At 31.2% G+C, this 20344-nt stretch overlaps 1 protein-coding gene across 1 annotated transcript; it reads right to left on the minus strand.

The window, feature by feature from the left end:
* Window positions 1-9020: 9020 nt before the first annotated feature.
* LOC111642320 (D-aminoacyl-tRNA deacylase 1-like) lies at window positions 9021-20309 on the minus strand. Its single transcript, XM_023388652.1, has 6 exons — window positions 20139-20309; window positions 19989-20079; window positions 17508-17610; window positions 14106-14238; window positions 13502-13590; window positions 9021-9129 (listed from the first exon to the last, which is right to left on the minus strand). The coding sequence occupies exons 1-6, from the start codon at window positions 20179-20181 to the stop codon at window positions 9079-9081; spliced, it is 510 nt and encodes a 169-aa protein (XP_023244420.1). The 5' UTR covers window positions 20182-20309; the 3' UTR covers window positions 9021-9078.
* Window positions 20310-20344: the final 35 nt, after the last annotated feature.

The following is a 20344-nucleotide window of genomic DNA, read 5'->3' on the forward strand; positions in this document are numbered from 1 at the left end:
CCCCTCCCAATCCGTCCGATGAACACCCCCGTCTAGACAGTGGTGGCGGCCAGTCTAGGGTGTTACCATAGCAACCAGCAACCCTCTTTTACATACGTGCAAACGATTGTTACCTACCCGTCCCGAAATCGTACACTCGAGCACCCCGTACAAATTCGGAAAAAAATAAATGTAAAAATATTTAAAAATTCGTAAAAAAATTTAAACGTTTCGCAATGTATACAAAGACAAAAAAGACCGAATTATTATTATTATTTTTTAAATTTTTATTCTGTGTTTAAGTGTATTATATTGCCAGAGTGACATCACACAAGCGTCAATGTCCTCTTGGCGTTGCCAACCGTTTATCGATTCGTTCGTCCGCTTTTGTTTGCCTTCAATGCGATTTTATTATTGTTTGCGATTAATTAACGATCCCGTTATACGTTAACGGGACCGCAAAACGCGTCGCGAATGCGTTTCCGATCGCGGTATAGTTGTATTTACGATCCTTGTGTTCGTGAACGCGGTCGATGGGTTGATCGTGACACCTTTTCCCACTTCCCGGCTTAATCGATAAGAGAGACGCTGACCTACACTCCGAGCGGGTATTTATAGGTTCGCCATAGTAAATGGCGTTTCTTCCGAAATTATAGCTCGAAAGCGATCGATCGCGATCGAAAATAATTTTTTTCTCTCATCCTCATCGCAACTCTAACCCTTCTGCAACGCGATTCTCGATTACGTGACGCAGTTTATTGTTATATCTTCAGTGTCTCGCCTTACTCGTGCATTGTCTTTCGGATCGTATTCGAACTCGGAGTTTCGTGTTATTTGCAACTGTAAAGCGGATGCGTTAAGTGTAATTTAATCACGTATTTATAAAAGTGAACTTCGAGCAGTTCCTAAATGCCGCGTGATGTCACAGTGGCCTTCTCAGATAATCTCACTTAATCTTTTAGTGTTATCTAATGAATTGCGTTGACAGATAAAAGGATAATTTATGTGTTTAACGTTAATGTAGCGTAATTAATGTTAGTTCGCTTTCGAAATGACGCGACGCGACGCGACGAAATCCTAAATGTTTAGGCTCCGTTTCCGAACGCTCCACATCTATGAACGGACGACGAGAAAAAAATCACTAAAATGGGGTACGGCAGGGAGAAGGAACGGATTTTTTTTTTGTTTTTTACTGATTTTCTGGCGCCATTTAATGTAATTAAATGTGAAATTAAACCAGATTTAAATTTGCATTAACGATGAGTTACTAGAGTAAAGATTTACTTCCAAATAATCAGTACTTATAGTATAATAACAGTGTATTATAGTACTGACTACGTGATTGGTCATTTCGAACAACGCAAACGTTACGCGGTGGTGTTTGTACTGTACGTTAACATTTACGTTACACGATACGTAAACTATAGAATATATTATACCGAAACCTGAATGATCATATAATCGAACGCGTTAACAATCGCAAAAAAAAAAAAAAAATGAACGCGACGTTAGTATTAAACACGGTCATTCCGTTAAACTGGACGGTTGCCAAAAGTCGAAACGTTTACTCCATTGTATAGAGTCATCAACACGTTTCTAGTGTATAAATTTAGTGCCAACGAGGGTCAAAGTCCCGAAAATCGAAAGTCTAAAAATCCGAAATTCCTTAACGAGTCAATTCCGATTTTCTGGAGTCAAACAAGCCGTTTGTACTCTGACACTAATTAAGTCGAAAATCGCTACAAAGTAAACATCGCTCGCCAGATTAGCGATATAGTTAGAACGTGACATTGAATCGGCGTCCAAAAATCAATTTTTTTTTGTTTTTTAACGTCTCTCTTCTTAATTCGACATTAAACACGAACGGCGTAATATCGAGGGAGAATCGGGTTTAGTATTTTTTTGGCCTATAAAAAAAATAACGTAAACAACGCAGCACGAGGCTGAGGAACGAAACAAGATATTGTTTACATCCTGTCGGTCGAAAGTAATTACGAAAATAACGATTACAGTTATCAATATACAGGAAAAATATTTAGGATCGTTTACGTTTTCATCCTTGTTTTTAACTTCCTTGTTTGCATTCTTTCCTCATTTCGTTCGGATTTTGCAATAAACATCCTCCATTTTAAAACCATAAATATTTTAATTACGAAAAACCTAAAAAAAAAGTCATTTTAGTAGGGGGCGTTGTAAAATCCGTCTCTATCGTTGTCTGGCTGATGGGGAGAAAAATGGCACGTGCCTTGCCTCTTTAACTATATTTGGCATTTAAAGGGACAGAGGGCAGCTTGTAACACGAGAACTTTCCCTTTTTTTTTTTTCTTTTTTTTTTAACCAAAATTAATCACGGTTTTCTCGGTACATAAATGAAAGAAATGGTTCTTTCTACGAAATTTCGTCCTCACTTTCTAATTATAGACATTTTTATTGTTTGTATAGTTTAAATTTATATTGTTCTTATAACGGGGGACGTTACGGATGACGATTACGATAAGACATGATTCCAAAATTAGTACTAGTGCCAGAGACCCTGAACACGAATCACGTCAAGTCGTATGTGTGTCATTAAAAAAAAAATCCATTCAAAATTTTAAATTATCCAATAGGAACAAAGATAACAATATACAATTTACATAAATTTAAAAAATATACAAATATGTGATTGGATTTTTTTTTATCTTTTACATTTTAAAACGGTACCGAGAAAACATAATTTGCAATATTAAAATTCGCATATTTTAATTCCGATTCTCATCTAAACTCAGCAAAAATCTGTCACCATTTAATTTTTTTTTTTTTTTTTTTTTAAATAGCCAATCAGCAATCAATAGTTTATCTTCACGCCGATTGGTGTTTCGCAATTATTTTTAAATTTTCGAAACGTGATTGGTTAATTTCTTAATTCTCACTCAACGTAACAATTAAAATTCGTTGCGATGTAAAAAAAAACCTCCGAACATCTCGAAATAGCGCGATAACAAAAGATTCTTTATAGAATTTAGAATTTTTGAGTATTTATAAAAGTTATTTTAAAAATCTCGGAAAGTCCTTCACGCACTAAACAAATATAAACGAGAACAAAACACACTTTAAAGATCATCATCGATGTAATAACGAGGAGCGAGGTAGTCTACGGCAATTAAGGGATGTGGAACTTAAGTACAAACGCACTTGCGGGTTCTCATAGCTCTTTGTGTTAAGTAATTGCGTCAAAGACATTCCTAGATAAAGCGAAAAACAAGATTTTAAAGTTGGAGAACCACCAAAATAATACACTACTCCACTTCAACTCACTACTACTCTACTTGGCACTCACTCCACGATGACGATAATCGAAGCATTGACACCTTTATGTACCGACCGACTAATTAATTTACTTATTGACAAACTTCCAAACATTAATTGCGCATATTACTTTCCACTTTAATTAAATAAATCAAAATAAAAAAAAGGAAGACATTTTGGCAAAAATTTAAGCGGTTAAAAAGTGTCATAACCTTGAATGATAGGGTTTTTAAAAAAAGAAATTTTGGCAAAATTAAATTTATACTCTTTACAATTCAAAATAGTTACTGAGCGAAGGTCGGGTCGATTTTTTTTTTGCCCTTCTTGTGTTCGATTTAAATCGTTAATTGTTCGTTTACTTCGTACACAAGCGGATGTTGTTAATGCGTTTTATTGTACGTCACGACGTAAATTCAACCCTGCAAATGATGTTTATCGAACCAAACTGGTGAACAAACAGAGATGTTTCGTATAGAGTTACTGGGTGACAGGTGAAACCCCGCCAACATCGCCATCCAGTCGCGTAAACAAGTTATTAATGACTAAATACTGACTCAGCCATTACTGATCTGTATAAATAATTGCACGCACCACGTAAACTTTATTACATCGCCTTAAAGTATAAACTCGTAAAAACATTACAATTTAAACTAAATAATAACATCCAATCGCACTTAAAAAAAAACAAATCAATTGGATATTACGAATATTTAAATTTCATTTTCTCGCGTTTTTATTTCACGTAATAATTAAAATAACGTGACGTATACGAAATTAAAATGATGTAAAAGATTCAGAACCAATTACAGTCGTGCGCGATTCAAAAATTCGCACCGTCTATATGCTATTGGTTATCACGAAAGTTTGAATTTTAAATTCTCGCGTTTTCTTTATTACGTAACTTAAACGTAACAATTACAACGAGACGTGATGTAAATTATAATTAAAACACGCAGAAACTTCGACGCCATTTTGAATTTAGTAGAGAAACTTCATAAATTAAACAATAAACGTTCCGTAATCTGTTAAGGCCCATCCGTTACTGACACATTAAGCTTTATTTATGGCAAGTGTTTTAATTATAGAAGAGAGAGATAAGCTGCCAAGTAACGTTAAGGACGTTAGCATATGACAATACTCTTTGTAGATTCTCTTCCTCGTTTATAAACACGACCTTTAAAGAAAATAAACTTGGAAAACATTCTTTTGAGCAATAAAAATCGAAAATTAACTCGATTAGTCATTAAACAATTCTAAAAATCCTTCTTTGATTCAATGGGGACATTTCTTTATATTTTTATCAATTTTGACAAGAATAATGTAATTTAAAGGGAATAAAACATAGTTATCACCTCCTTTTTTTTAAATTTATAGCTTTAGGAAGTTATAATTGTTTTCCTTTTCATTAAAAACACATGACATGTTCCTTATATTTCATAAAATTTTATGATTCAGATTTATCAAGTAAATATATATATATATAATTTTTTTTGGTAGATTTCTGCTTGTTTTTATATTAATTTTTTCCACCTCACCTTGTAAATAAATGTGTTTACATTTTTTCATGTTTTTAGAATTATTCATTTGATAAATCATGGCGTAAATAATTGGTTTTCAGGACTTCTACCACACACCAAATCAATATTTTGTAACTGTTTTTTCATTCTTATCTGCAGAAAAAACACATTTAATTTTGATATAAGTGACTCACTATTATTGAAATGAATTGCTTAACCCATTGGCAAACTTCATCAGAGGATAGCAAATATAAAAATATCTCTTCCCAAATGCAATTCAAACTGCCATCCTGTGGACAGAAATGAACATTTATATACCATTTTAATTCTGACTTAACTGCATTTTAGACACAAGAATGTCATTAAAGTGTTCTTCTCCCCCTTACTAAACTAGTTAATAGCTTTATTAGGTTTTTAACAATATTTAAATTGGCAGATGGCCAATAATTGGGTTTGTTACATAATTGTAATAGAATAAGAGAAGTATTGAATGTCTAGCAGGATATGTAACATTAATTTAAACTAGAAATTATTCTTTAATCTCCATTCAGTTTCCTTTGCTGATATTTATTATTTTAACTGTTTCATTCATCGGTTTTGTAATGTGTGTTGACAGAATTTTCAACCCTTTGGCACTGATCCTATTTGTTGTTATCCTTTAAACAATAAGCAGTTTACAATTAGTTTTTGTTAGTGATCATTGTTTACTTATTAACATTAAACAATATCTAAGCATGTGACAACACCTATAATTCTATCATCCTGGTTCTGACAAAACTATTCTAGATAGCAACAATGTGAAATTTCAACTGTTATTCTTTACTTCATGGAAAAAAATGTCTAAAATTTTCTAAAAAAGTTTATTTTGTGTTTAAATTTGAGTAGACAAATTTTAAACATATTTGGCAGGATTATCACATCTGTTGTTAATGAGAAGTAACTGTTAGGTTATATCAGTGGCACACCTTGGAGATACAAGGAAGCAATTGCATCTCCTGCTAGTAATATCCATTTCTTTAACAATTGAAATTTGTTAAAGAGTAAAAGTAACCTAGTATAAGTCACTATCTATATATATAAATGACGATGTTTGTTCGCTATACATTCCTAGACTGTTCAACCAATTGCAACGAAACTCGGCGGTTACGTTTACATACTTCTAACTCGGAAAATGTCGTACATCACACTCCAAAATATCTACCGAATTTCTGTAAATCAATTAATTTCTATCTACATTTAATTTGCCGATTTACACGTATCGCCATCTATTGGAAAAAATTTAACAAAGTCATAAACTAAATATAATTCTTACAAAAAAGGATATAATTTAAAAAATATACATATTAATATTACTGCGACAGGTAGCATACAGCATTTGCCAGTCAGGCTTTTTCACTTCTGAATAATACTTTCTTAATATTCATAAGTGCCCTCCAGTATCGAATGGTAAAACCACGGAACACCGATAATTAGTAGTGAGGTTACGGCCGAAGTTTGTCGTGGGTTCGGGCATGGCCAACGTGCTGGCCACCTGTAGTTTTCCAGTTTTCTTCGCGTTAGTAACACCTAACGAGGAGCCACTTTTACATAAAAGTCTTCCCGTCCATTCTCCTCGGCTGATCACTCAAGTGTGGCGTTGCCCTAACAAAATAAAACCGAATTAATTCTAACAAGTGATTATTTATTGTGATATCGTCACAATTCTCTCAATTCTTTTACTGGCATCTTGCCCCTGCTCATCATACTTTTCCCATTAGCAATAGAGTCGTGCTGGCCATCTATCTAACTCTGTCAAGTGGGAACTTTTGAATCGAAGTAACGTGACTTCCTGTCCAAACCGGAAGTTCATATATAGTTAATCTGGATTTCCTACCCTAAGCTTTCCATATTTGGTTTCGATTTTCATCTATCTAACTCTTTTCTCGATATTACGGAAAGACAGACAGTGGAAATTTATAGGCCTACAGTTCTTTTTAACTGCAGCCCAATAATTTTTCTATAAACGCGATATTTACGAGAACATACTTCCCACGTAGTTGATACAATCGGTTGCAACAATATAAACACTTTCTTATCACATAAAAGCAATTAATCTCCGATTTTTACAAGTCTTATATAAAGTCTTTCAGACGTTAAGGTTAGCAACTTCAATCATGTGCCTGTATAACACGGATCACTTTTCAAATATTCATTAGTAGTCGTTGACCTCCTCTCGGAATACGAAAGGGGAAAATTATATTGTCCCCTTTCACATTCCGGGAAATGAGATTCATATGAAATCAGCCCTGACAAGAGGGATAATGTTGCTATAGCAATGGGCCCAATAACTAGTTTTCAAAGTAAATTTCTTTGTTTCTTCGCAAGGAAGGACCAAATAAAAAGATTGGCTGGTCAGATGGGGAAATGGGGTTACAGGAGCCAAAGACCTGAAAGTTTTACCAGGGCCCATCCTGTTTCCCATAGGGTTGTATGAAACTAATGACTCAGACCTGTGTGTGAGCAATTTGTTCAGGGATTTCATGTAATTATTATTAATATAACAGGATTCCACTGCTATAAACCAATCATATACAATAACATATACTGTAAATGCATAATTTGTATATTTTTGCATTGCAGTTTTATTCAAACAATAATTGATATTTCTTATTTTTTTAGTTGCACTCCCTTGCTAAAATTTCTGGCTAAACTTCTGGGTTTGATTACTTAATAAGAGGATTTTGTGTTGAGTAAATATGGAAGTATAGCCGTAGGTTTGGCAGAGATGAGAAAGAGCAAATAAACTGGTAACAAAAATGTGGCTGGCTCCTAACTATCAAATATCAGAACAATAGGTCATGTGGATACTCTTACTAAACAATTTATTTATTTACAAAAAGATACCCTGAGTCGAGACAGGAATCTTGACACATTACAGATACAAATGCATCCTGAATTTGCACCAAGTTTATAAATTAGTTTTGAGTTTCTCCAAAGAAGTAAACATCGGCACTTCTTTGCATTTTACACAAAATACATTGCAAAGTTGTACAATGTGATTTAGTATATTCTTAATTTATAGCTTGCCGTAAATTATAATAAATGTTTTCAGCTTTATAGCAGAAGAAAACTACTAAAGACTCAAAAATTTAATCCTTTTAAAACCTTTTTTTATTTTATTTTTCAGATCTCACCTTATTTTCCATCTTGGAAGTAAGACTACTGATAAAGAACATCCGAGAATTACATTGAAAACGTTAAACAAAAACTTTATGATATCAAAGCAATAACATACAATTTTATCTCACAGTAATCCTAGAAATATGTGGACTCAAATAAAAAGGAAATAAAAGAAGTGACACAAATAATTCTCATGTTGTTAGTTTCTAGAATTACAAGATTAGCTCAGATTTTATCAGTTCTATAATCAGCATTCTATTCTCTTGAAGTCATTATTTACTTATTTATCAAATACAGTGTACAAAAATATAATGTATTTAAAGATTTAAAACATTTAGATCTTATTAATGATATACTTTAATAATACTTAAAGGAAAGCTTTTAGGATTGAATCAATTAGGAAACATATGTATAATGTGTAGTTTTAATCTAAAAAAATGGAATTAATATTTATTTTCAGTCATGTAATTGCTGTAATGTTTCACTGTGTATAGTGAAATGATATGAGAATACATGCAAATGATGATTTTTTGAGAGAGAGAGAGAGGGAGGGAGAGAATCCTTTAAATGTAAAAAATTACATTACACATTCAGTTAATTAGCACAACTAATGCTAAAATAGCCTTTACCTTTCTTTATTGGCTTCATAACTACTTGAAAATGCTCAAATTATTCTTAAAAAAATCACCATTCACAGATGATGTTTTCACCATGAAATTTCAAAATGATTTTTGGATGTATAATGTGGTTTTTATATTTAAAAAACTGTTTTGTTTTTAATTTTTAAATGAAAATAATCTAAATATAGAAATTGTTTAGACAGATGAACTTTTAGTTAAACTTACATGTAGCTTTAACAAATCTTCCTCCTTCATAATCCAATGATGATCTTAGTTTTATTTCAATTACTTGAGTGAGGGTGCAGAACTTATAATTACTTAAAATAGTACAAAATTTGATAAGTGGAAAGTTTATTATTTACTTAAAAAAATAAAATTAAAATAATATAATGAAAATTCAATTAAATTTATTTAATTAAGAATGAGACATTCTTAATTAAATTTTCATTTATTTAATTTTCATTACACGAGTTCTGAAATAAATACATTGTCGTATACACTAAATTTTTACAGATTCATTTTTCTTCTATTTCGGTGTTCGATGCCGTCTCTACATACTCCAATTTCTGATAAAAGAAAATAAGAATGTATAAAAATCTCCCGAAACAAAAAAATTTATTATAAGACGTACATTTATGCTTCATTCTCTTTGAAATTTGCAATTAAAACAAAAAATTTACAGTAATAAAATACCTTTAATGCCAAGCAAAGTTTCTGGCATTCAATGCACATTCTACAGATGCTCCAAAATGGCTTAAAAAAAGACTTTTATCTATGATTTTGATTCTACCATAATTATACACTCAAAATTAAATAATAACAGTAAAATAACACTTCACCACATACTCTGTTGAAAATGTAAATGACTGCACGTTGTTTATTGCCTTAACAAATTAATTACTTCCACTTCCACCGATGCTAATGATACATCTTTACACAAGTTAAAGAACTCAAAAGTTTATTTTATATATAAATAACTCCCACTTAAAACTGATTAGTTTAGTTTATTCTTGACTGTATAAACACTAGCATATCATCTTTGTGTGTTGGTTAATGGTTGATTGGATTGAAGAAAACTTGTTTTTTTTTTCTTGTTGTAATTAAATTTGTTATATATATTTTTCAAAGTTTTTACTGGAAGCAGATAACACTCAGCAAGCAGCAGTCTTTCACTGTTTTGTATATCAACTAAATGTAACATAATATGTGCTGATAGTATGTTGTATATAGAATCAGACTTGTATCAGCTACAAGGTGGCTAATCCCCCTTCAGCTTAGTTGGTGGTGCCCACGTACAATACATATAACATGCTTTCACTTTCAATATGTAAACTTAGGTTACTGTTACTTATTTTTACACTTAAACAATAGCTAATAGGCCTAGTGCTGGCTGAAAAAAAGAAAAATGCTGGTTACAATTTTTTTGGTTTGCTCCTCTAGCCTCTCAATGATTTATTCCTGGGGAAGAGACTATGGTGTGTAACAGAACTTGGTGCTAATATTTTAGGGATTGATTCTAAGGTAATAAAAAAACCCTCTAAAATCCTTTATAAAGTTTTTCAAAATCTGCTTTGTTTTTGTGATATGGCCTGCCAAAAATGATATTTTTTATTTTAAATTCCTTATTCTAGAGTTGATATAGAGTTGATCTATATCAACTCCATATCAATTTCTCATTCTAGAGCTGATCCTCTATAGAGGATTTGTCTTATTTTTAGCCTTAGATTATACCCCTAAAATATTGACACGGAGTTTAGTTACACCCTGTATAATTCGTATTTGCATATTGTTGTTTCATTATTATTCAACAGTGGCCAAGTAAATAAAACCACTAAATACTGGTGGTTGCTTGTGGGTTCTCACCTCAACATGCTGGCCACATGGTGTTTTCTGGGTTTTTATTGCATTCACAACATCTAAATAGGTGCAGTTTTGTACAGAAAGTCCACCCAAGAGATACCCTTCAGCAGATTGCCCATGTCATGTTGCAGTATACAACTAAACATTATCTAACAAAGTAAAGAATAGTTTATACAAAATAATTTTTAAATATATCTTTTCTCACTTTTTTGGTGTTATACTTTATTAGAAGTTGATAAATTGATATATTATATGGNACATTATCTAACAAAGTAAAGAATAGTTTATACAAAATAATTTTTAAATATATCTTTTCTCACTTTTTTGGTGTTATACTTTATTAGAAGTTGATAAATTGATATATTATATGGCATTTATGAGGTGAAACGTATTAACATGTTTATGCATTTTTATGGTACTGGAATATAAAAACATTAGCACTTTGATGCTTACCTTGGTCTTTATGGGTAATGGGAAATCATAATTCAATTCTGGAGAAGGAACCTGGCTACCACATCCAGGAAAGGTAGCAGCCATGCAAATTACCCACTCCTGTCATGGGATAGTAGTGGGAAAAAAATAACAATAAGTGACTCAATTGAGGCCCATAACCTTCCATGACTCTCACCTCTATAGCTGTACAACCAAATTACTTGATATCATTAATTATTAGTTTAATCAAAATATAGTCTGAGAGAATCAAGTATTTTAAAAATTTGATTAACAATATTTTGACCATATTTGTACAAATAATTATTATATAATGTACAAATAACATTATATAATAATTTAATTAAAAATTATTTGACATTATGAAGTACTTGACACAAGTATGAGGCAAGCATTAGAACTATCAATTTATTAATTTTGGCTAATTGTTTTAGATATGAATATTTTTAATAATTAAATGATTAGATTGATTGTTATGTCCTGACAAAACATTTTCAAGTTAGCAAATTAATTTTGTGTAGTAATTTTTAAATTATTTTATTTAAATCAAGAGAAAATATAGCATTACTTGTATATATAACTGCTCATTCTGTACTGGAATAAGAACAAAATGACTTCAATTTAAAAGGACAAGAGTTTGAAAGTCAAAGTAACAAAATGTGCCACAAGTGACAGTCCCTTNTAATTTTTAAATTATTTTATTTAAATCAAGAGAAAATATAGCATTACTTGTATATATAACTGCTCATTCTGTACTGGAATAAGAACAAAATGACTTCAATTTAAAAGGACAAGAGTTTGAAAGTCAAAGTAACAAAATGTGCCACAAGTGACAGTCCCTTTGCTGTTGTCTGTCAAGTTTATACTCATTTGTAACAGAGCAGGAGGGGATCAAATGGACCGTAAATATAGACAGTGGGTGGGGTGCGGATGATGGAGTTTGTGGTTCGTTTAAGATGTAGTTGTAATGCACTGTCTTTGATAAATTTAGAAACAAAATGAATTTTAAGAATTTCTCACCAAATACAATGATTTTCTTATATATATATATATATTTTTAAATAAAATGTGTAAAGGAATGTTCAAACAACATTTACACAAAAAATTCAAATGACTGAATTTGAAATTATTGAAAGTAAGAATAATTTACATTAAAATTCTCTCACTCTTGATCTGAATGCCAAACTCAACTAAGGAAACTTTTTGTAGTTTGTAAACCTACAAAGATTCATTACAATGAAAGTAAAAGAGTGGTAATCGATGAATTGGCAAAACATCTGATAATGTCACAAATATTAAAAAAATTCAAAATTTTCAGTATTTATTCATAGAATTTTATTTTAAATTCTAACTTATTTTCATTAAAAAGCTGACAACTGTCACAACTGTGATTGTACTATTGTATTTTGTGAAATTTACCTACACAAATTCCCATATTTGTCTTCATTTGATTCCATTTTATAACTAAAAAATAAGTTATAAGAATTTCAAAAGAGAGAGTACTTCATATGTGTCATATCAATCCTAAAAATGAAGTATACTAAAAGCATATCTGACCAAATATCAAATTGATATATAAACTTGTAATCAGACAATTATTATTTATTCTTTTTTTTTTTTTTTGAATATTCTGGTCTAGGGATTCTTAGAAAATATTTTTCTGCGGCCAGGTGTAGCCACACTAAATATTTATTACAACAATTTATTTAATATGTCTTGAATATTGAATAAAATCTTGAATAGTGCAACATAACAGTGGTCTGTCAAGAGATTATGCCCCAAGGAGTACTTTCTATGAAAAACCAATGCGTATTTAGGTGTCAGACATGTGAAGCTCTGGAAAACTCCTAGCAGACAGCCTGTCAATCAGACATATTTTACATCATAGCACTTCTTTCAGCATATTAAAATAAGAAAAAAATGAATTCCGTTAGCATTTTGTAATTCTTATTAGAAATTTGTTTAATTGTCTATCTTCAAGCAATGAATTTTTTTGTATAAAATATGATACTTAACCAAGAATTTATGGCATTTTCAGAAATTAATTTATTGTTTTTTTGGCATTAATAATATAAAGTTTATCGATAATAATAATCACTGAAAGTGTGTATTGCTTCCATAATTTTGCAACTGAAGATTTATAAGCATTCAAACAGTACTCAATAAAGTATATCATTTGATTTTTTCAAGTAGTCTCTTCACTGAAAAAAAAAAAAAAAAAGTCAGTGTATCACTGTTGAGTGTGATTATACATTTGCAACAAAATACATGTTGCAAATTGTTATCAATTTTTCTGCATTTTTATTTAAGGAAGATTTTATTCATTGTCATAATTTAAAATTTATGCAAAAATAATTAAAGGTCTATTGGAAGGAAGATTGTAATGAGCTTTCTGCCAATTTGGTGGTCTTTTAGAATTTGATTCAACAGCATGTAATGGAATGTAAAAATGCATCCATAATATAATCAAGATCATCATGCTGTGAATTGATGGAGAAGAAATATCTGTAAATAAGCAGCTTTGTTCCTTATCATTATAGATAGTAATTTTTAATATTTTTTTTTCAGACACTATAGTAATTTTTAATATTTTTTTTACTAAACAAACATATCATTTTATAAATTTACCTTGGGTTGATTAGATGGAGATTCAATCTGTATTGTCACGGGTCCTTCATTCTTTAGTTCGACATTCATGAAAGCCCCAAATTTTCCATCTGTAAATAAAAATAAGTTTGACAGATTACAATGCAGACAAAATATATAGTTATTGAGCCATAATGTAGAGAAAGTAAAAGCATCGTTTATGAATTATCAGCACTAAAATGAAAATTATATTCAGATTTATTTTTCATAAATATCATGATCGTGAATCATTAAAAACCAAATAAATAAGTAAGATTACAGTTTACAATGTTGAAGGTTAAATACAAAAAAACATGTTTTGACGTATTCAGAACGTCCATTCACAATCATCAGAACACAATTAAATTACAAGCAAGAGGGAAATCTTGATTCTTGTTGTTAAAAATGTCCCTTTGATGTTCTGGTAATCTAATAACTAATTCATTTTCAAATACTTTTTGAAATATAGTAATGATTCATGATTATGTAAGTTACATATTTAAAATAAGCAAAATTTTAAATTTTAACTTTGTTCTTTAATGATTTGCATTTTAATGCCTCAAATATAAAACTTTTATAAAAAATTTGGATATTCAGAATAATGCACCTTTGACAAGTTCAGGTTTATAAGAATTCTTTAGCCGTTCCACAAATTCTTCATAAAATGGCTGGGATCTGTCCGGTGCCATCGATAGATGGAAATCAGGTTTGTTACCTTTTAACGTGCAGTATAAAGTAAACTGTAAATATAAATATAAAATTTAAATGACATAATACCTTGTGAAATACCAAATTATTTCTCAAACTGGGATAAAAATCCAGAACTCTTCAAATTATTTTATCTATAAAACTGTCTTTTACAAATTTCAGTTACAAAATTACAAGAGTTTAAATCAATAACACCAATATTCAGCTTCTTTATGAAACTCACAAAAGATATTAACCTTTAATAATTACAGTGAAACCTGCTAATATGACCACTGAAGAGACCAGCTCAAAGTGGTCATCTTACACAGGTTGACACATTAGCAGGTTTTACTGTATATATACATAAGAAAGTTTAAGAAATAGTATTTAAAAACTAATTTCTTCATTTATCTTATTTTAAAAGGGCTTGAGATACAAAATATAAAAGGAAGATATCAAACTGATATTGTAGGACAGGCTATAATTAAAAAGTGCAAATTTTAAGAGGCTATAATTCTTAATAGATAAATACTGGTGTCCCATGTAAATTAGCTCCCATTGGAAATGATATAGATGAATTTAAGCAAAGAACACTCATTAGAAACTTTATATTAACATTACTTAAACATACAGAAACTTACAGATGATGACGGTGATGGTAAAAGTGATGTTCTTGTGCATCTACTAGTAATAATGTTCAACCAGATCCATAGCTTTGGGGGGCAATAAGACAGTTAAGCCACTCAGCTTAGTCGGTAGAGCCCATATGCAGTATATATAATATATGCTTCTGTTTTCATTATGTAAACTTAAGTCTACTGTTATTGATTGTAAACTTAGACTACTCTTTTTACAAACTAGTGTTGGCTGGAAAAATAAAAATACTGGTCACAATTTTTTCAATTTACCCTCTAACCCACAATGATTTATTCCTGGCTATGGAATTGTTCTTACTGATCTTACAGAAAACAGCCTATTGATGGTGACAGCCTCAATGCTTCTGTGGATGCTTTCCTTCAGTAAAACACAATTCCATGATTGGTCTTATACACTTTTCCTTTTTAAATATCCCCTATAAAGTTCTCATCACTAATGTTTCATCAGTTTAAATTTCCTTATAAAATTTACATCACTAATATTTTGTTATCTCAATTGAGCTGATTTTAAATAGGACAACCTGTATGTAAGTTATATCTTCTATATATATAAAAATGAATGTATGTCTGTGTGTATGTCCTTCATGCATTACCACACCATTTATCCGATTGCCACGAAGCTTTAGGAAGTTTTTTAATACACTCCTGCGAAGGTTTCTTGCATAGTACATTTACCCTACGATATATGGCGCGCGTGTATACGAGCATTTTACTGTGTGTTTGATCGATTTCAAATTGTGAAGACCATTTCCCCCCTCCAAAAAATATCTCTATATATGCATTTGTTATTTACGATATTTGTAATAATTTTGTTTAATCACTTTATTTCAACTTTTTTTTTGCTAATTATGTATTCGCTCGAACTTTGTTAAAACCTTAACTGTACCCCGAACAACAACCGAAGTTGTAGAAGGAAATTCGCCTATTTTACCGATCTAGGGATCCCCCCTTTTCCAAATTTTAATATCAACTCAAAATAATTTAAAAAGACAAATTACAATAAAACAGTTTATTATCCAACTATCAGAAATTTCACAACATGCCAAGGAAGAGAGGAAGGAAAATTATAAAGGATTTTAAAAAATATATAAAAATGGGGAATACCACACTTCTAACAATCTCTGCGAGTATGTGGGCTAAATTTAAAGAATCCGTGCTTCTCACATGTACAACTGTATGTGGCCAGCTCACGCGCCAGAAAACCTTCCAATTTATTCGTGTATGCACCAGACGGAAAAACAAAACATATCATGTATCCAAAAGCACTCAAATAAATAAATAAAATTGAAACAACGCTTTGAAATGTTTTCCCAATGAAAATGAATAATAATAAGTTTCAATAAAAATGATAAAATGTAAATTTAATTTTATCATAACGAGTTTGCTTGAATTTCGTTTCTTCTGAGATCGCAGCAATGCGCAACGGGTAAGCTAACCTAATCTTAAACACATTATTTGGAATGTTTAAAAAAATTACGTGTGTATACAAGAGTTCTAAGAACTTACATGTTTAACTTCATATCAAAAAATTAACTTTTTCCAAGTCTTATGAACCTTTATCAACCTCAATCAATCATAAGGCACAATAGTTAAGCATTTCATTTGTTTTTCCATGAATAGCAATAAACTTTCACATTAAATTATGTACAGAAGAAATACATAATAATTAATGATTGTATTCAAAGAATAATTATTTTGGGAGTTTGTAACCATTAGAACATAATGCTCCAAAGATTAACACCTAAGGGTGATCCTTAATCTTTGGGCATAAAGTGTTCCAAAAAAGTATTGAGCAATAGAGCTGCATGTTATGAAAAGGCCTCTAATTGCAGAGAGCTTAACAGAAAAATTTTAAATCTCTTATTAACGTAAGAAAGTATTCTTTTCTCACATAAAATATTAATTAAATTATGAAAAACCGTGAGGCATGTTTTTAAACTATGCACTTTGGGTTTTCATTTTCACACTTATGTAATAAATATTAATTAAATTATGAACAACCGTGAGGCATGTTTTTAAACTATGCACTTTGGGTTTTCATTTTCACACTTATGTAATAAATTTTGAGTATATTAAAATTGTTTTCACTTTGATCCCTGAGAGTTTGGCCCATCATTGGTCTGATAAGCCCTCACTATTATCTGCCTCACGGTTTTTGATAATTTAATTAATATAATTATATCAAGGGCTAGAAAAAACCTTCGTAATAATTTCGTCTNAAACCGTAAAACAGACAATAAAAATTTATTTTTATAGATGATTTTGATGTTATCAAAACCAAAACTGGCCAATAGTGCCATTGCAACAGCTGAAAAATGTATAAAAGCACACAGTCAGTAAATTAAAAGTGTAAATTGCTAAAAGATGAATGTGTGAACCTAAAGAATATACATGAATGCCTGAGGTAGTCCTTAGGTTCAGGCTTTCATGTATATTCCTTAATTAATTGACTTTGACCAATGTAGTAACAAGAATTTTGTTTAGACCATTTCAATAATTATTTCACAATGAGACATTTGTAACTTCCTTGGTCTGTACTGTTAATTATATTGCAATTTATATAATTAATGTAATGTATAATGCAATTCGTCAATAAAATCAAATATAGACTTATTTTGATTTTATAATTTTTGTCATGCAATTTCTTATAATGTAATTAAAATTACCTGACTGACACAAAGGATTTCATACTGCTTGTCCTTTACACTGTGGCTCCAACGCTTTCCATTATCGTCTTCAAATATCCTTAAATTTAACAATTTTCTCACCCTGAAATATTTTCAGAAACTTATAAATTTATTTAAAATATGATGATAAAAACACAATAAAAAATTGAAAATTAAATGCGATAAAGACAATCATTTCAGTTTGTTTTTTAAAAATTATAGTAGAGTCATCACTTAATAATGTTGATGGTTTCTTTGTCAATAAATTTAATTTTGTATGTAAACAAATCTGCAGTTATAAATAATAAATGCTGTATTTATTCTATCTATTCAACAGATTTCTTGGAAATTAAGACATTAAACAACTTAAATTTTTTAAGTTATAACAGATGCAGTCTCTTACATCATCTCACTTTTGCATTGTAAATGGTGATACAAAGTGGCAAATAGGGCCACCGGGAAATCAGAAAATTTCCAGAGAAACCAGAAGGATCAGTCTCTCTATATTCATAGGCACTGGCACCATCAATATGTTTCCCATGCTGCTTGAACATCAGCATGGGAAACATATTGAACATTGTAGTTGCCAATAATTCTGCCCATTACTGATAGACTTAGCTTCTTATTGAGTGTTGGATCCACATTTAACATCAGATTAGTACAGGTGTTGAATAGGAATACCTACCAGTATTGCCTTGATAAAGTTTGGAGTCTGATTTGAATCTTAATGCCCAAAGCAGTGTCCACTTGGTCAAAATATTCATTTGCATCTTTATATAAGTTAAGCAAATTAAAACAAGTCTTTCCCAATTTAAGAACTGACAATTCTGTAAGCAAATAACATTTCAATCAATTGTAAGCTGTCTTGTTTCTTTCAAATTAGTTATCGTAAACAATGTCTTAAGATGACGCTTATAAAAGGTAATCATCATCACAATCTTAATGAAGATATTACACATCTCAATACAACAAAATCTATATGATGGCCATCTGAATGATTTTTATAAAGATACACTCTCCAAAATCTATTTCTTGTACTGTTGAATGACTCATAAAAGTTTAAAATAAAAATTGAAAATTCTCTAAATCATTCTTATTGTTCTCTACAAGCAAACTGAAAACATTTATACAGTATAAGACAGATTGCTGATGCAGAAATTGTTCATTGGTTGCATTCAATAGATTCAGCACCAAATGATGGATTTAGAAGATTAACAGCACAAAACCTTTCTCACTAATTTCTAGCCTTATTAACTGGAGTACAAACGTTTTCGGCCTTCTTAATAGGCCTTTCTCGGGTACACTGTGGAGCGTTGGTTAGAAGAAGTTTAAATGCTGCCAATGTTTACCCAGGCATCGTCTTACCAGTGACGTCATCGTCGATGATAGGTATACGATACCGAGGGCGAAAAATACAGACTTTTGGTAAAGAAGGGAGGTGTGCAGATAGGAAACTTGCTAAAGCTGGGGAAAAAGATTTAAGAGTAAGCGCGCTATGTACAGGAGATGCACAGTCACAACAGGGGGTTAGTGGGGAGTGACGTCATAGTTGAGGCTGTAAATATTCAACGCTACGGTAAGAAGAGGCGTGTGAACGACCGTGGATAGGGAGGGGGGGTTACGATTAGAAGGGGATGGGAAGGTGGTTACGATTAAAAGGTAGAATTGGAAATAAACACGACAAGTAAAAAGCGCTAACGGTTGCACGCAGTGAGGGTGGGATGGTCTATTTATTTCAAGGGGTTGTCGAAGAATGATTTCCAAGCGGAGGAGAGCGAGTCCGCATCTCTGCTGTTGATACATTGGCAGCATTTAAACTTCTTCTAACTGACGCTCCACAGTGTACCCGAGGAAGGCCTATTAAGAAGGCCGAAAACGTTTGTACTCCAGTTAATAAGGCTAGAAATTAGTGAGAAAGGTTTTGTGCTGTTAATCTTAGAAATAGTTCTTTCTACATATTCATAGTAGATGGATTTAGAGTTGAAGCAAGTGATTAGCAAATACTATAGATTCTGTTTGTATTCAGATTAAGTTGTTTTAGGAAAAACAAAGTTAGCACTTACAGTAGCAGTTGCAGATTTGTAAGTACATTATTGCCATAATGCACATTTTTATACTTTAAAAATTTACTTCACTGTGTTGTATGGATGCAGTCATCTATAAGTAGTTAAAGATATCAAAGGAAAGAAAGCATAAAAGAATTCTGCTACTAAATGTGATACTCAACATTGTTCAATGCATATAGGGGCATTCAATGGAAAAATAATCCTTCTGGAAATGTCAACTGTTCAGGTCCATCCAGAGAGAGAGAGAACTAGGGCCTAATACCCTAATAGCTTGGCAACGTTATCTGGCAAGCTATTAAGCCAACTTTATAACAATATATAGATTTCATTAAAAAATAATTGAAGTAATGCAAATAATGTGTAGTGCATTTAATTCTCACCGCGTATAGGAGTGCTTACCATCAAAAATGCTTACATGTATTCCAGGTCATCTCTCGTATCGACGCGTGTTATACCAACGAGCACGCATATCCCTTTTCCGATTGAGCTTATAATTTCTCCATTTACTGTAATAATAAATATTAAGTTTCTATAAATCAATTTTGTGTTAAATTCAAGAGCTTACCTTTAACGGCAGCTCCGGTTACTCGTTGCACAATAGCGCGCATTATTATTATTATCTTTTAATTTATATAAACTGCGCCGCTTAAATTTCAGCAAAGTTAGAAAAAGGGAATTATCGATTTAACGATCAAACTGCTCGCCATTTCCGCCGACCACGTGGTTAAGAACGGTAGCGCCACCTGATTTCTTTAAACCAAAAACACGACT

Source organism: Centruroides sculpturatus, unplaced genomic scaffold (genome assembly GCF_000671375.1).
Source record: "Centruroides sculpturatus isolate CEXI.00-Female unplaced genomic scaffold, Cexi_2.0 scaffold1696, whole genome shotgun sequence".
Lineage (NCBI taxonomy): Eukaryota > Metazoa > Arthropoda > Arachnida > Scorpiones > Buthidae > Centruroides > Centruroides sculpturatus.

Bases quoted from the DNA above. Each gene is read 5' to 3' on its own strand.
- LOC111642320 (XM_023388652.1), bottom strand. From the start codon at position 20,181: ATGCGCGCTATTGTGCAACGAGTAACCGGAGCTGCCGTTAAAG. The intron at 20,080-20,138 runs GTAAGCTCTTGA...TTATTATTACAG, and splicing joins AACCGGAGCTGCCGTTAAAG to TAAATGGAGAAATTATAAGC. The intron at 9,130-13,501 runs GTAAATTTATAA...TTCTTTTATCAG, and splicing joins CTCCATCTAATCAACCCAAG to AAATTGGAGTATGTAGAGAC.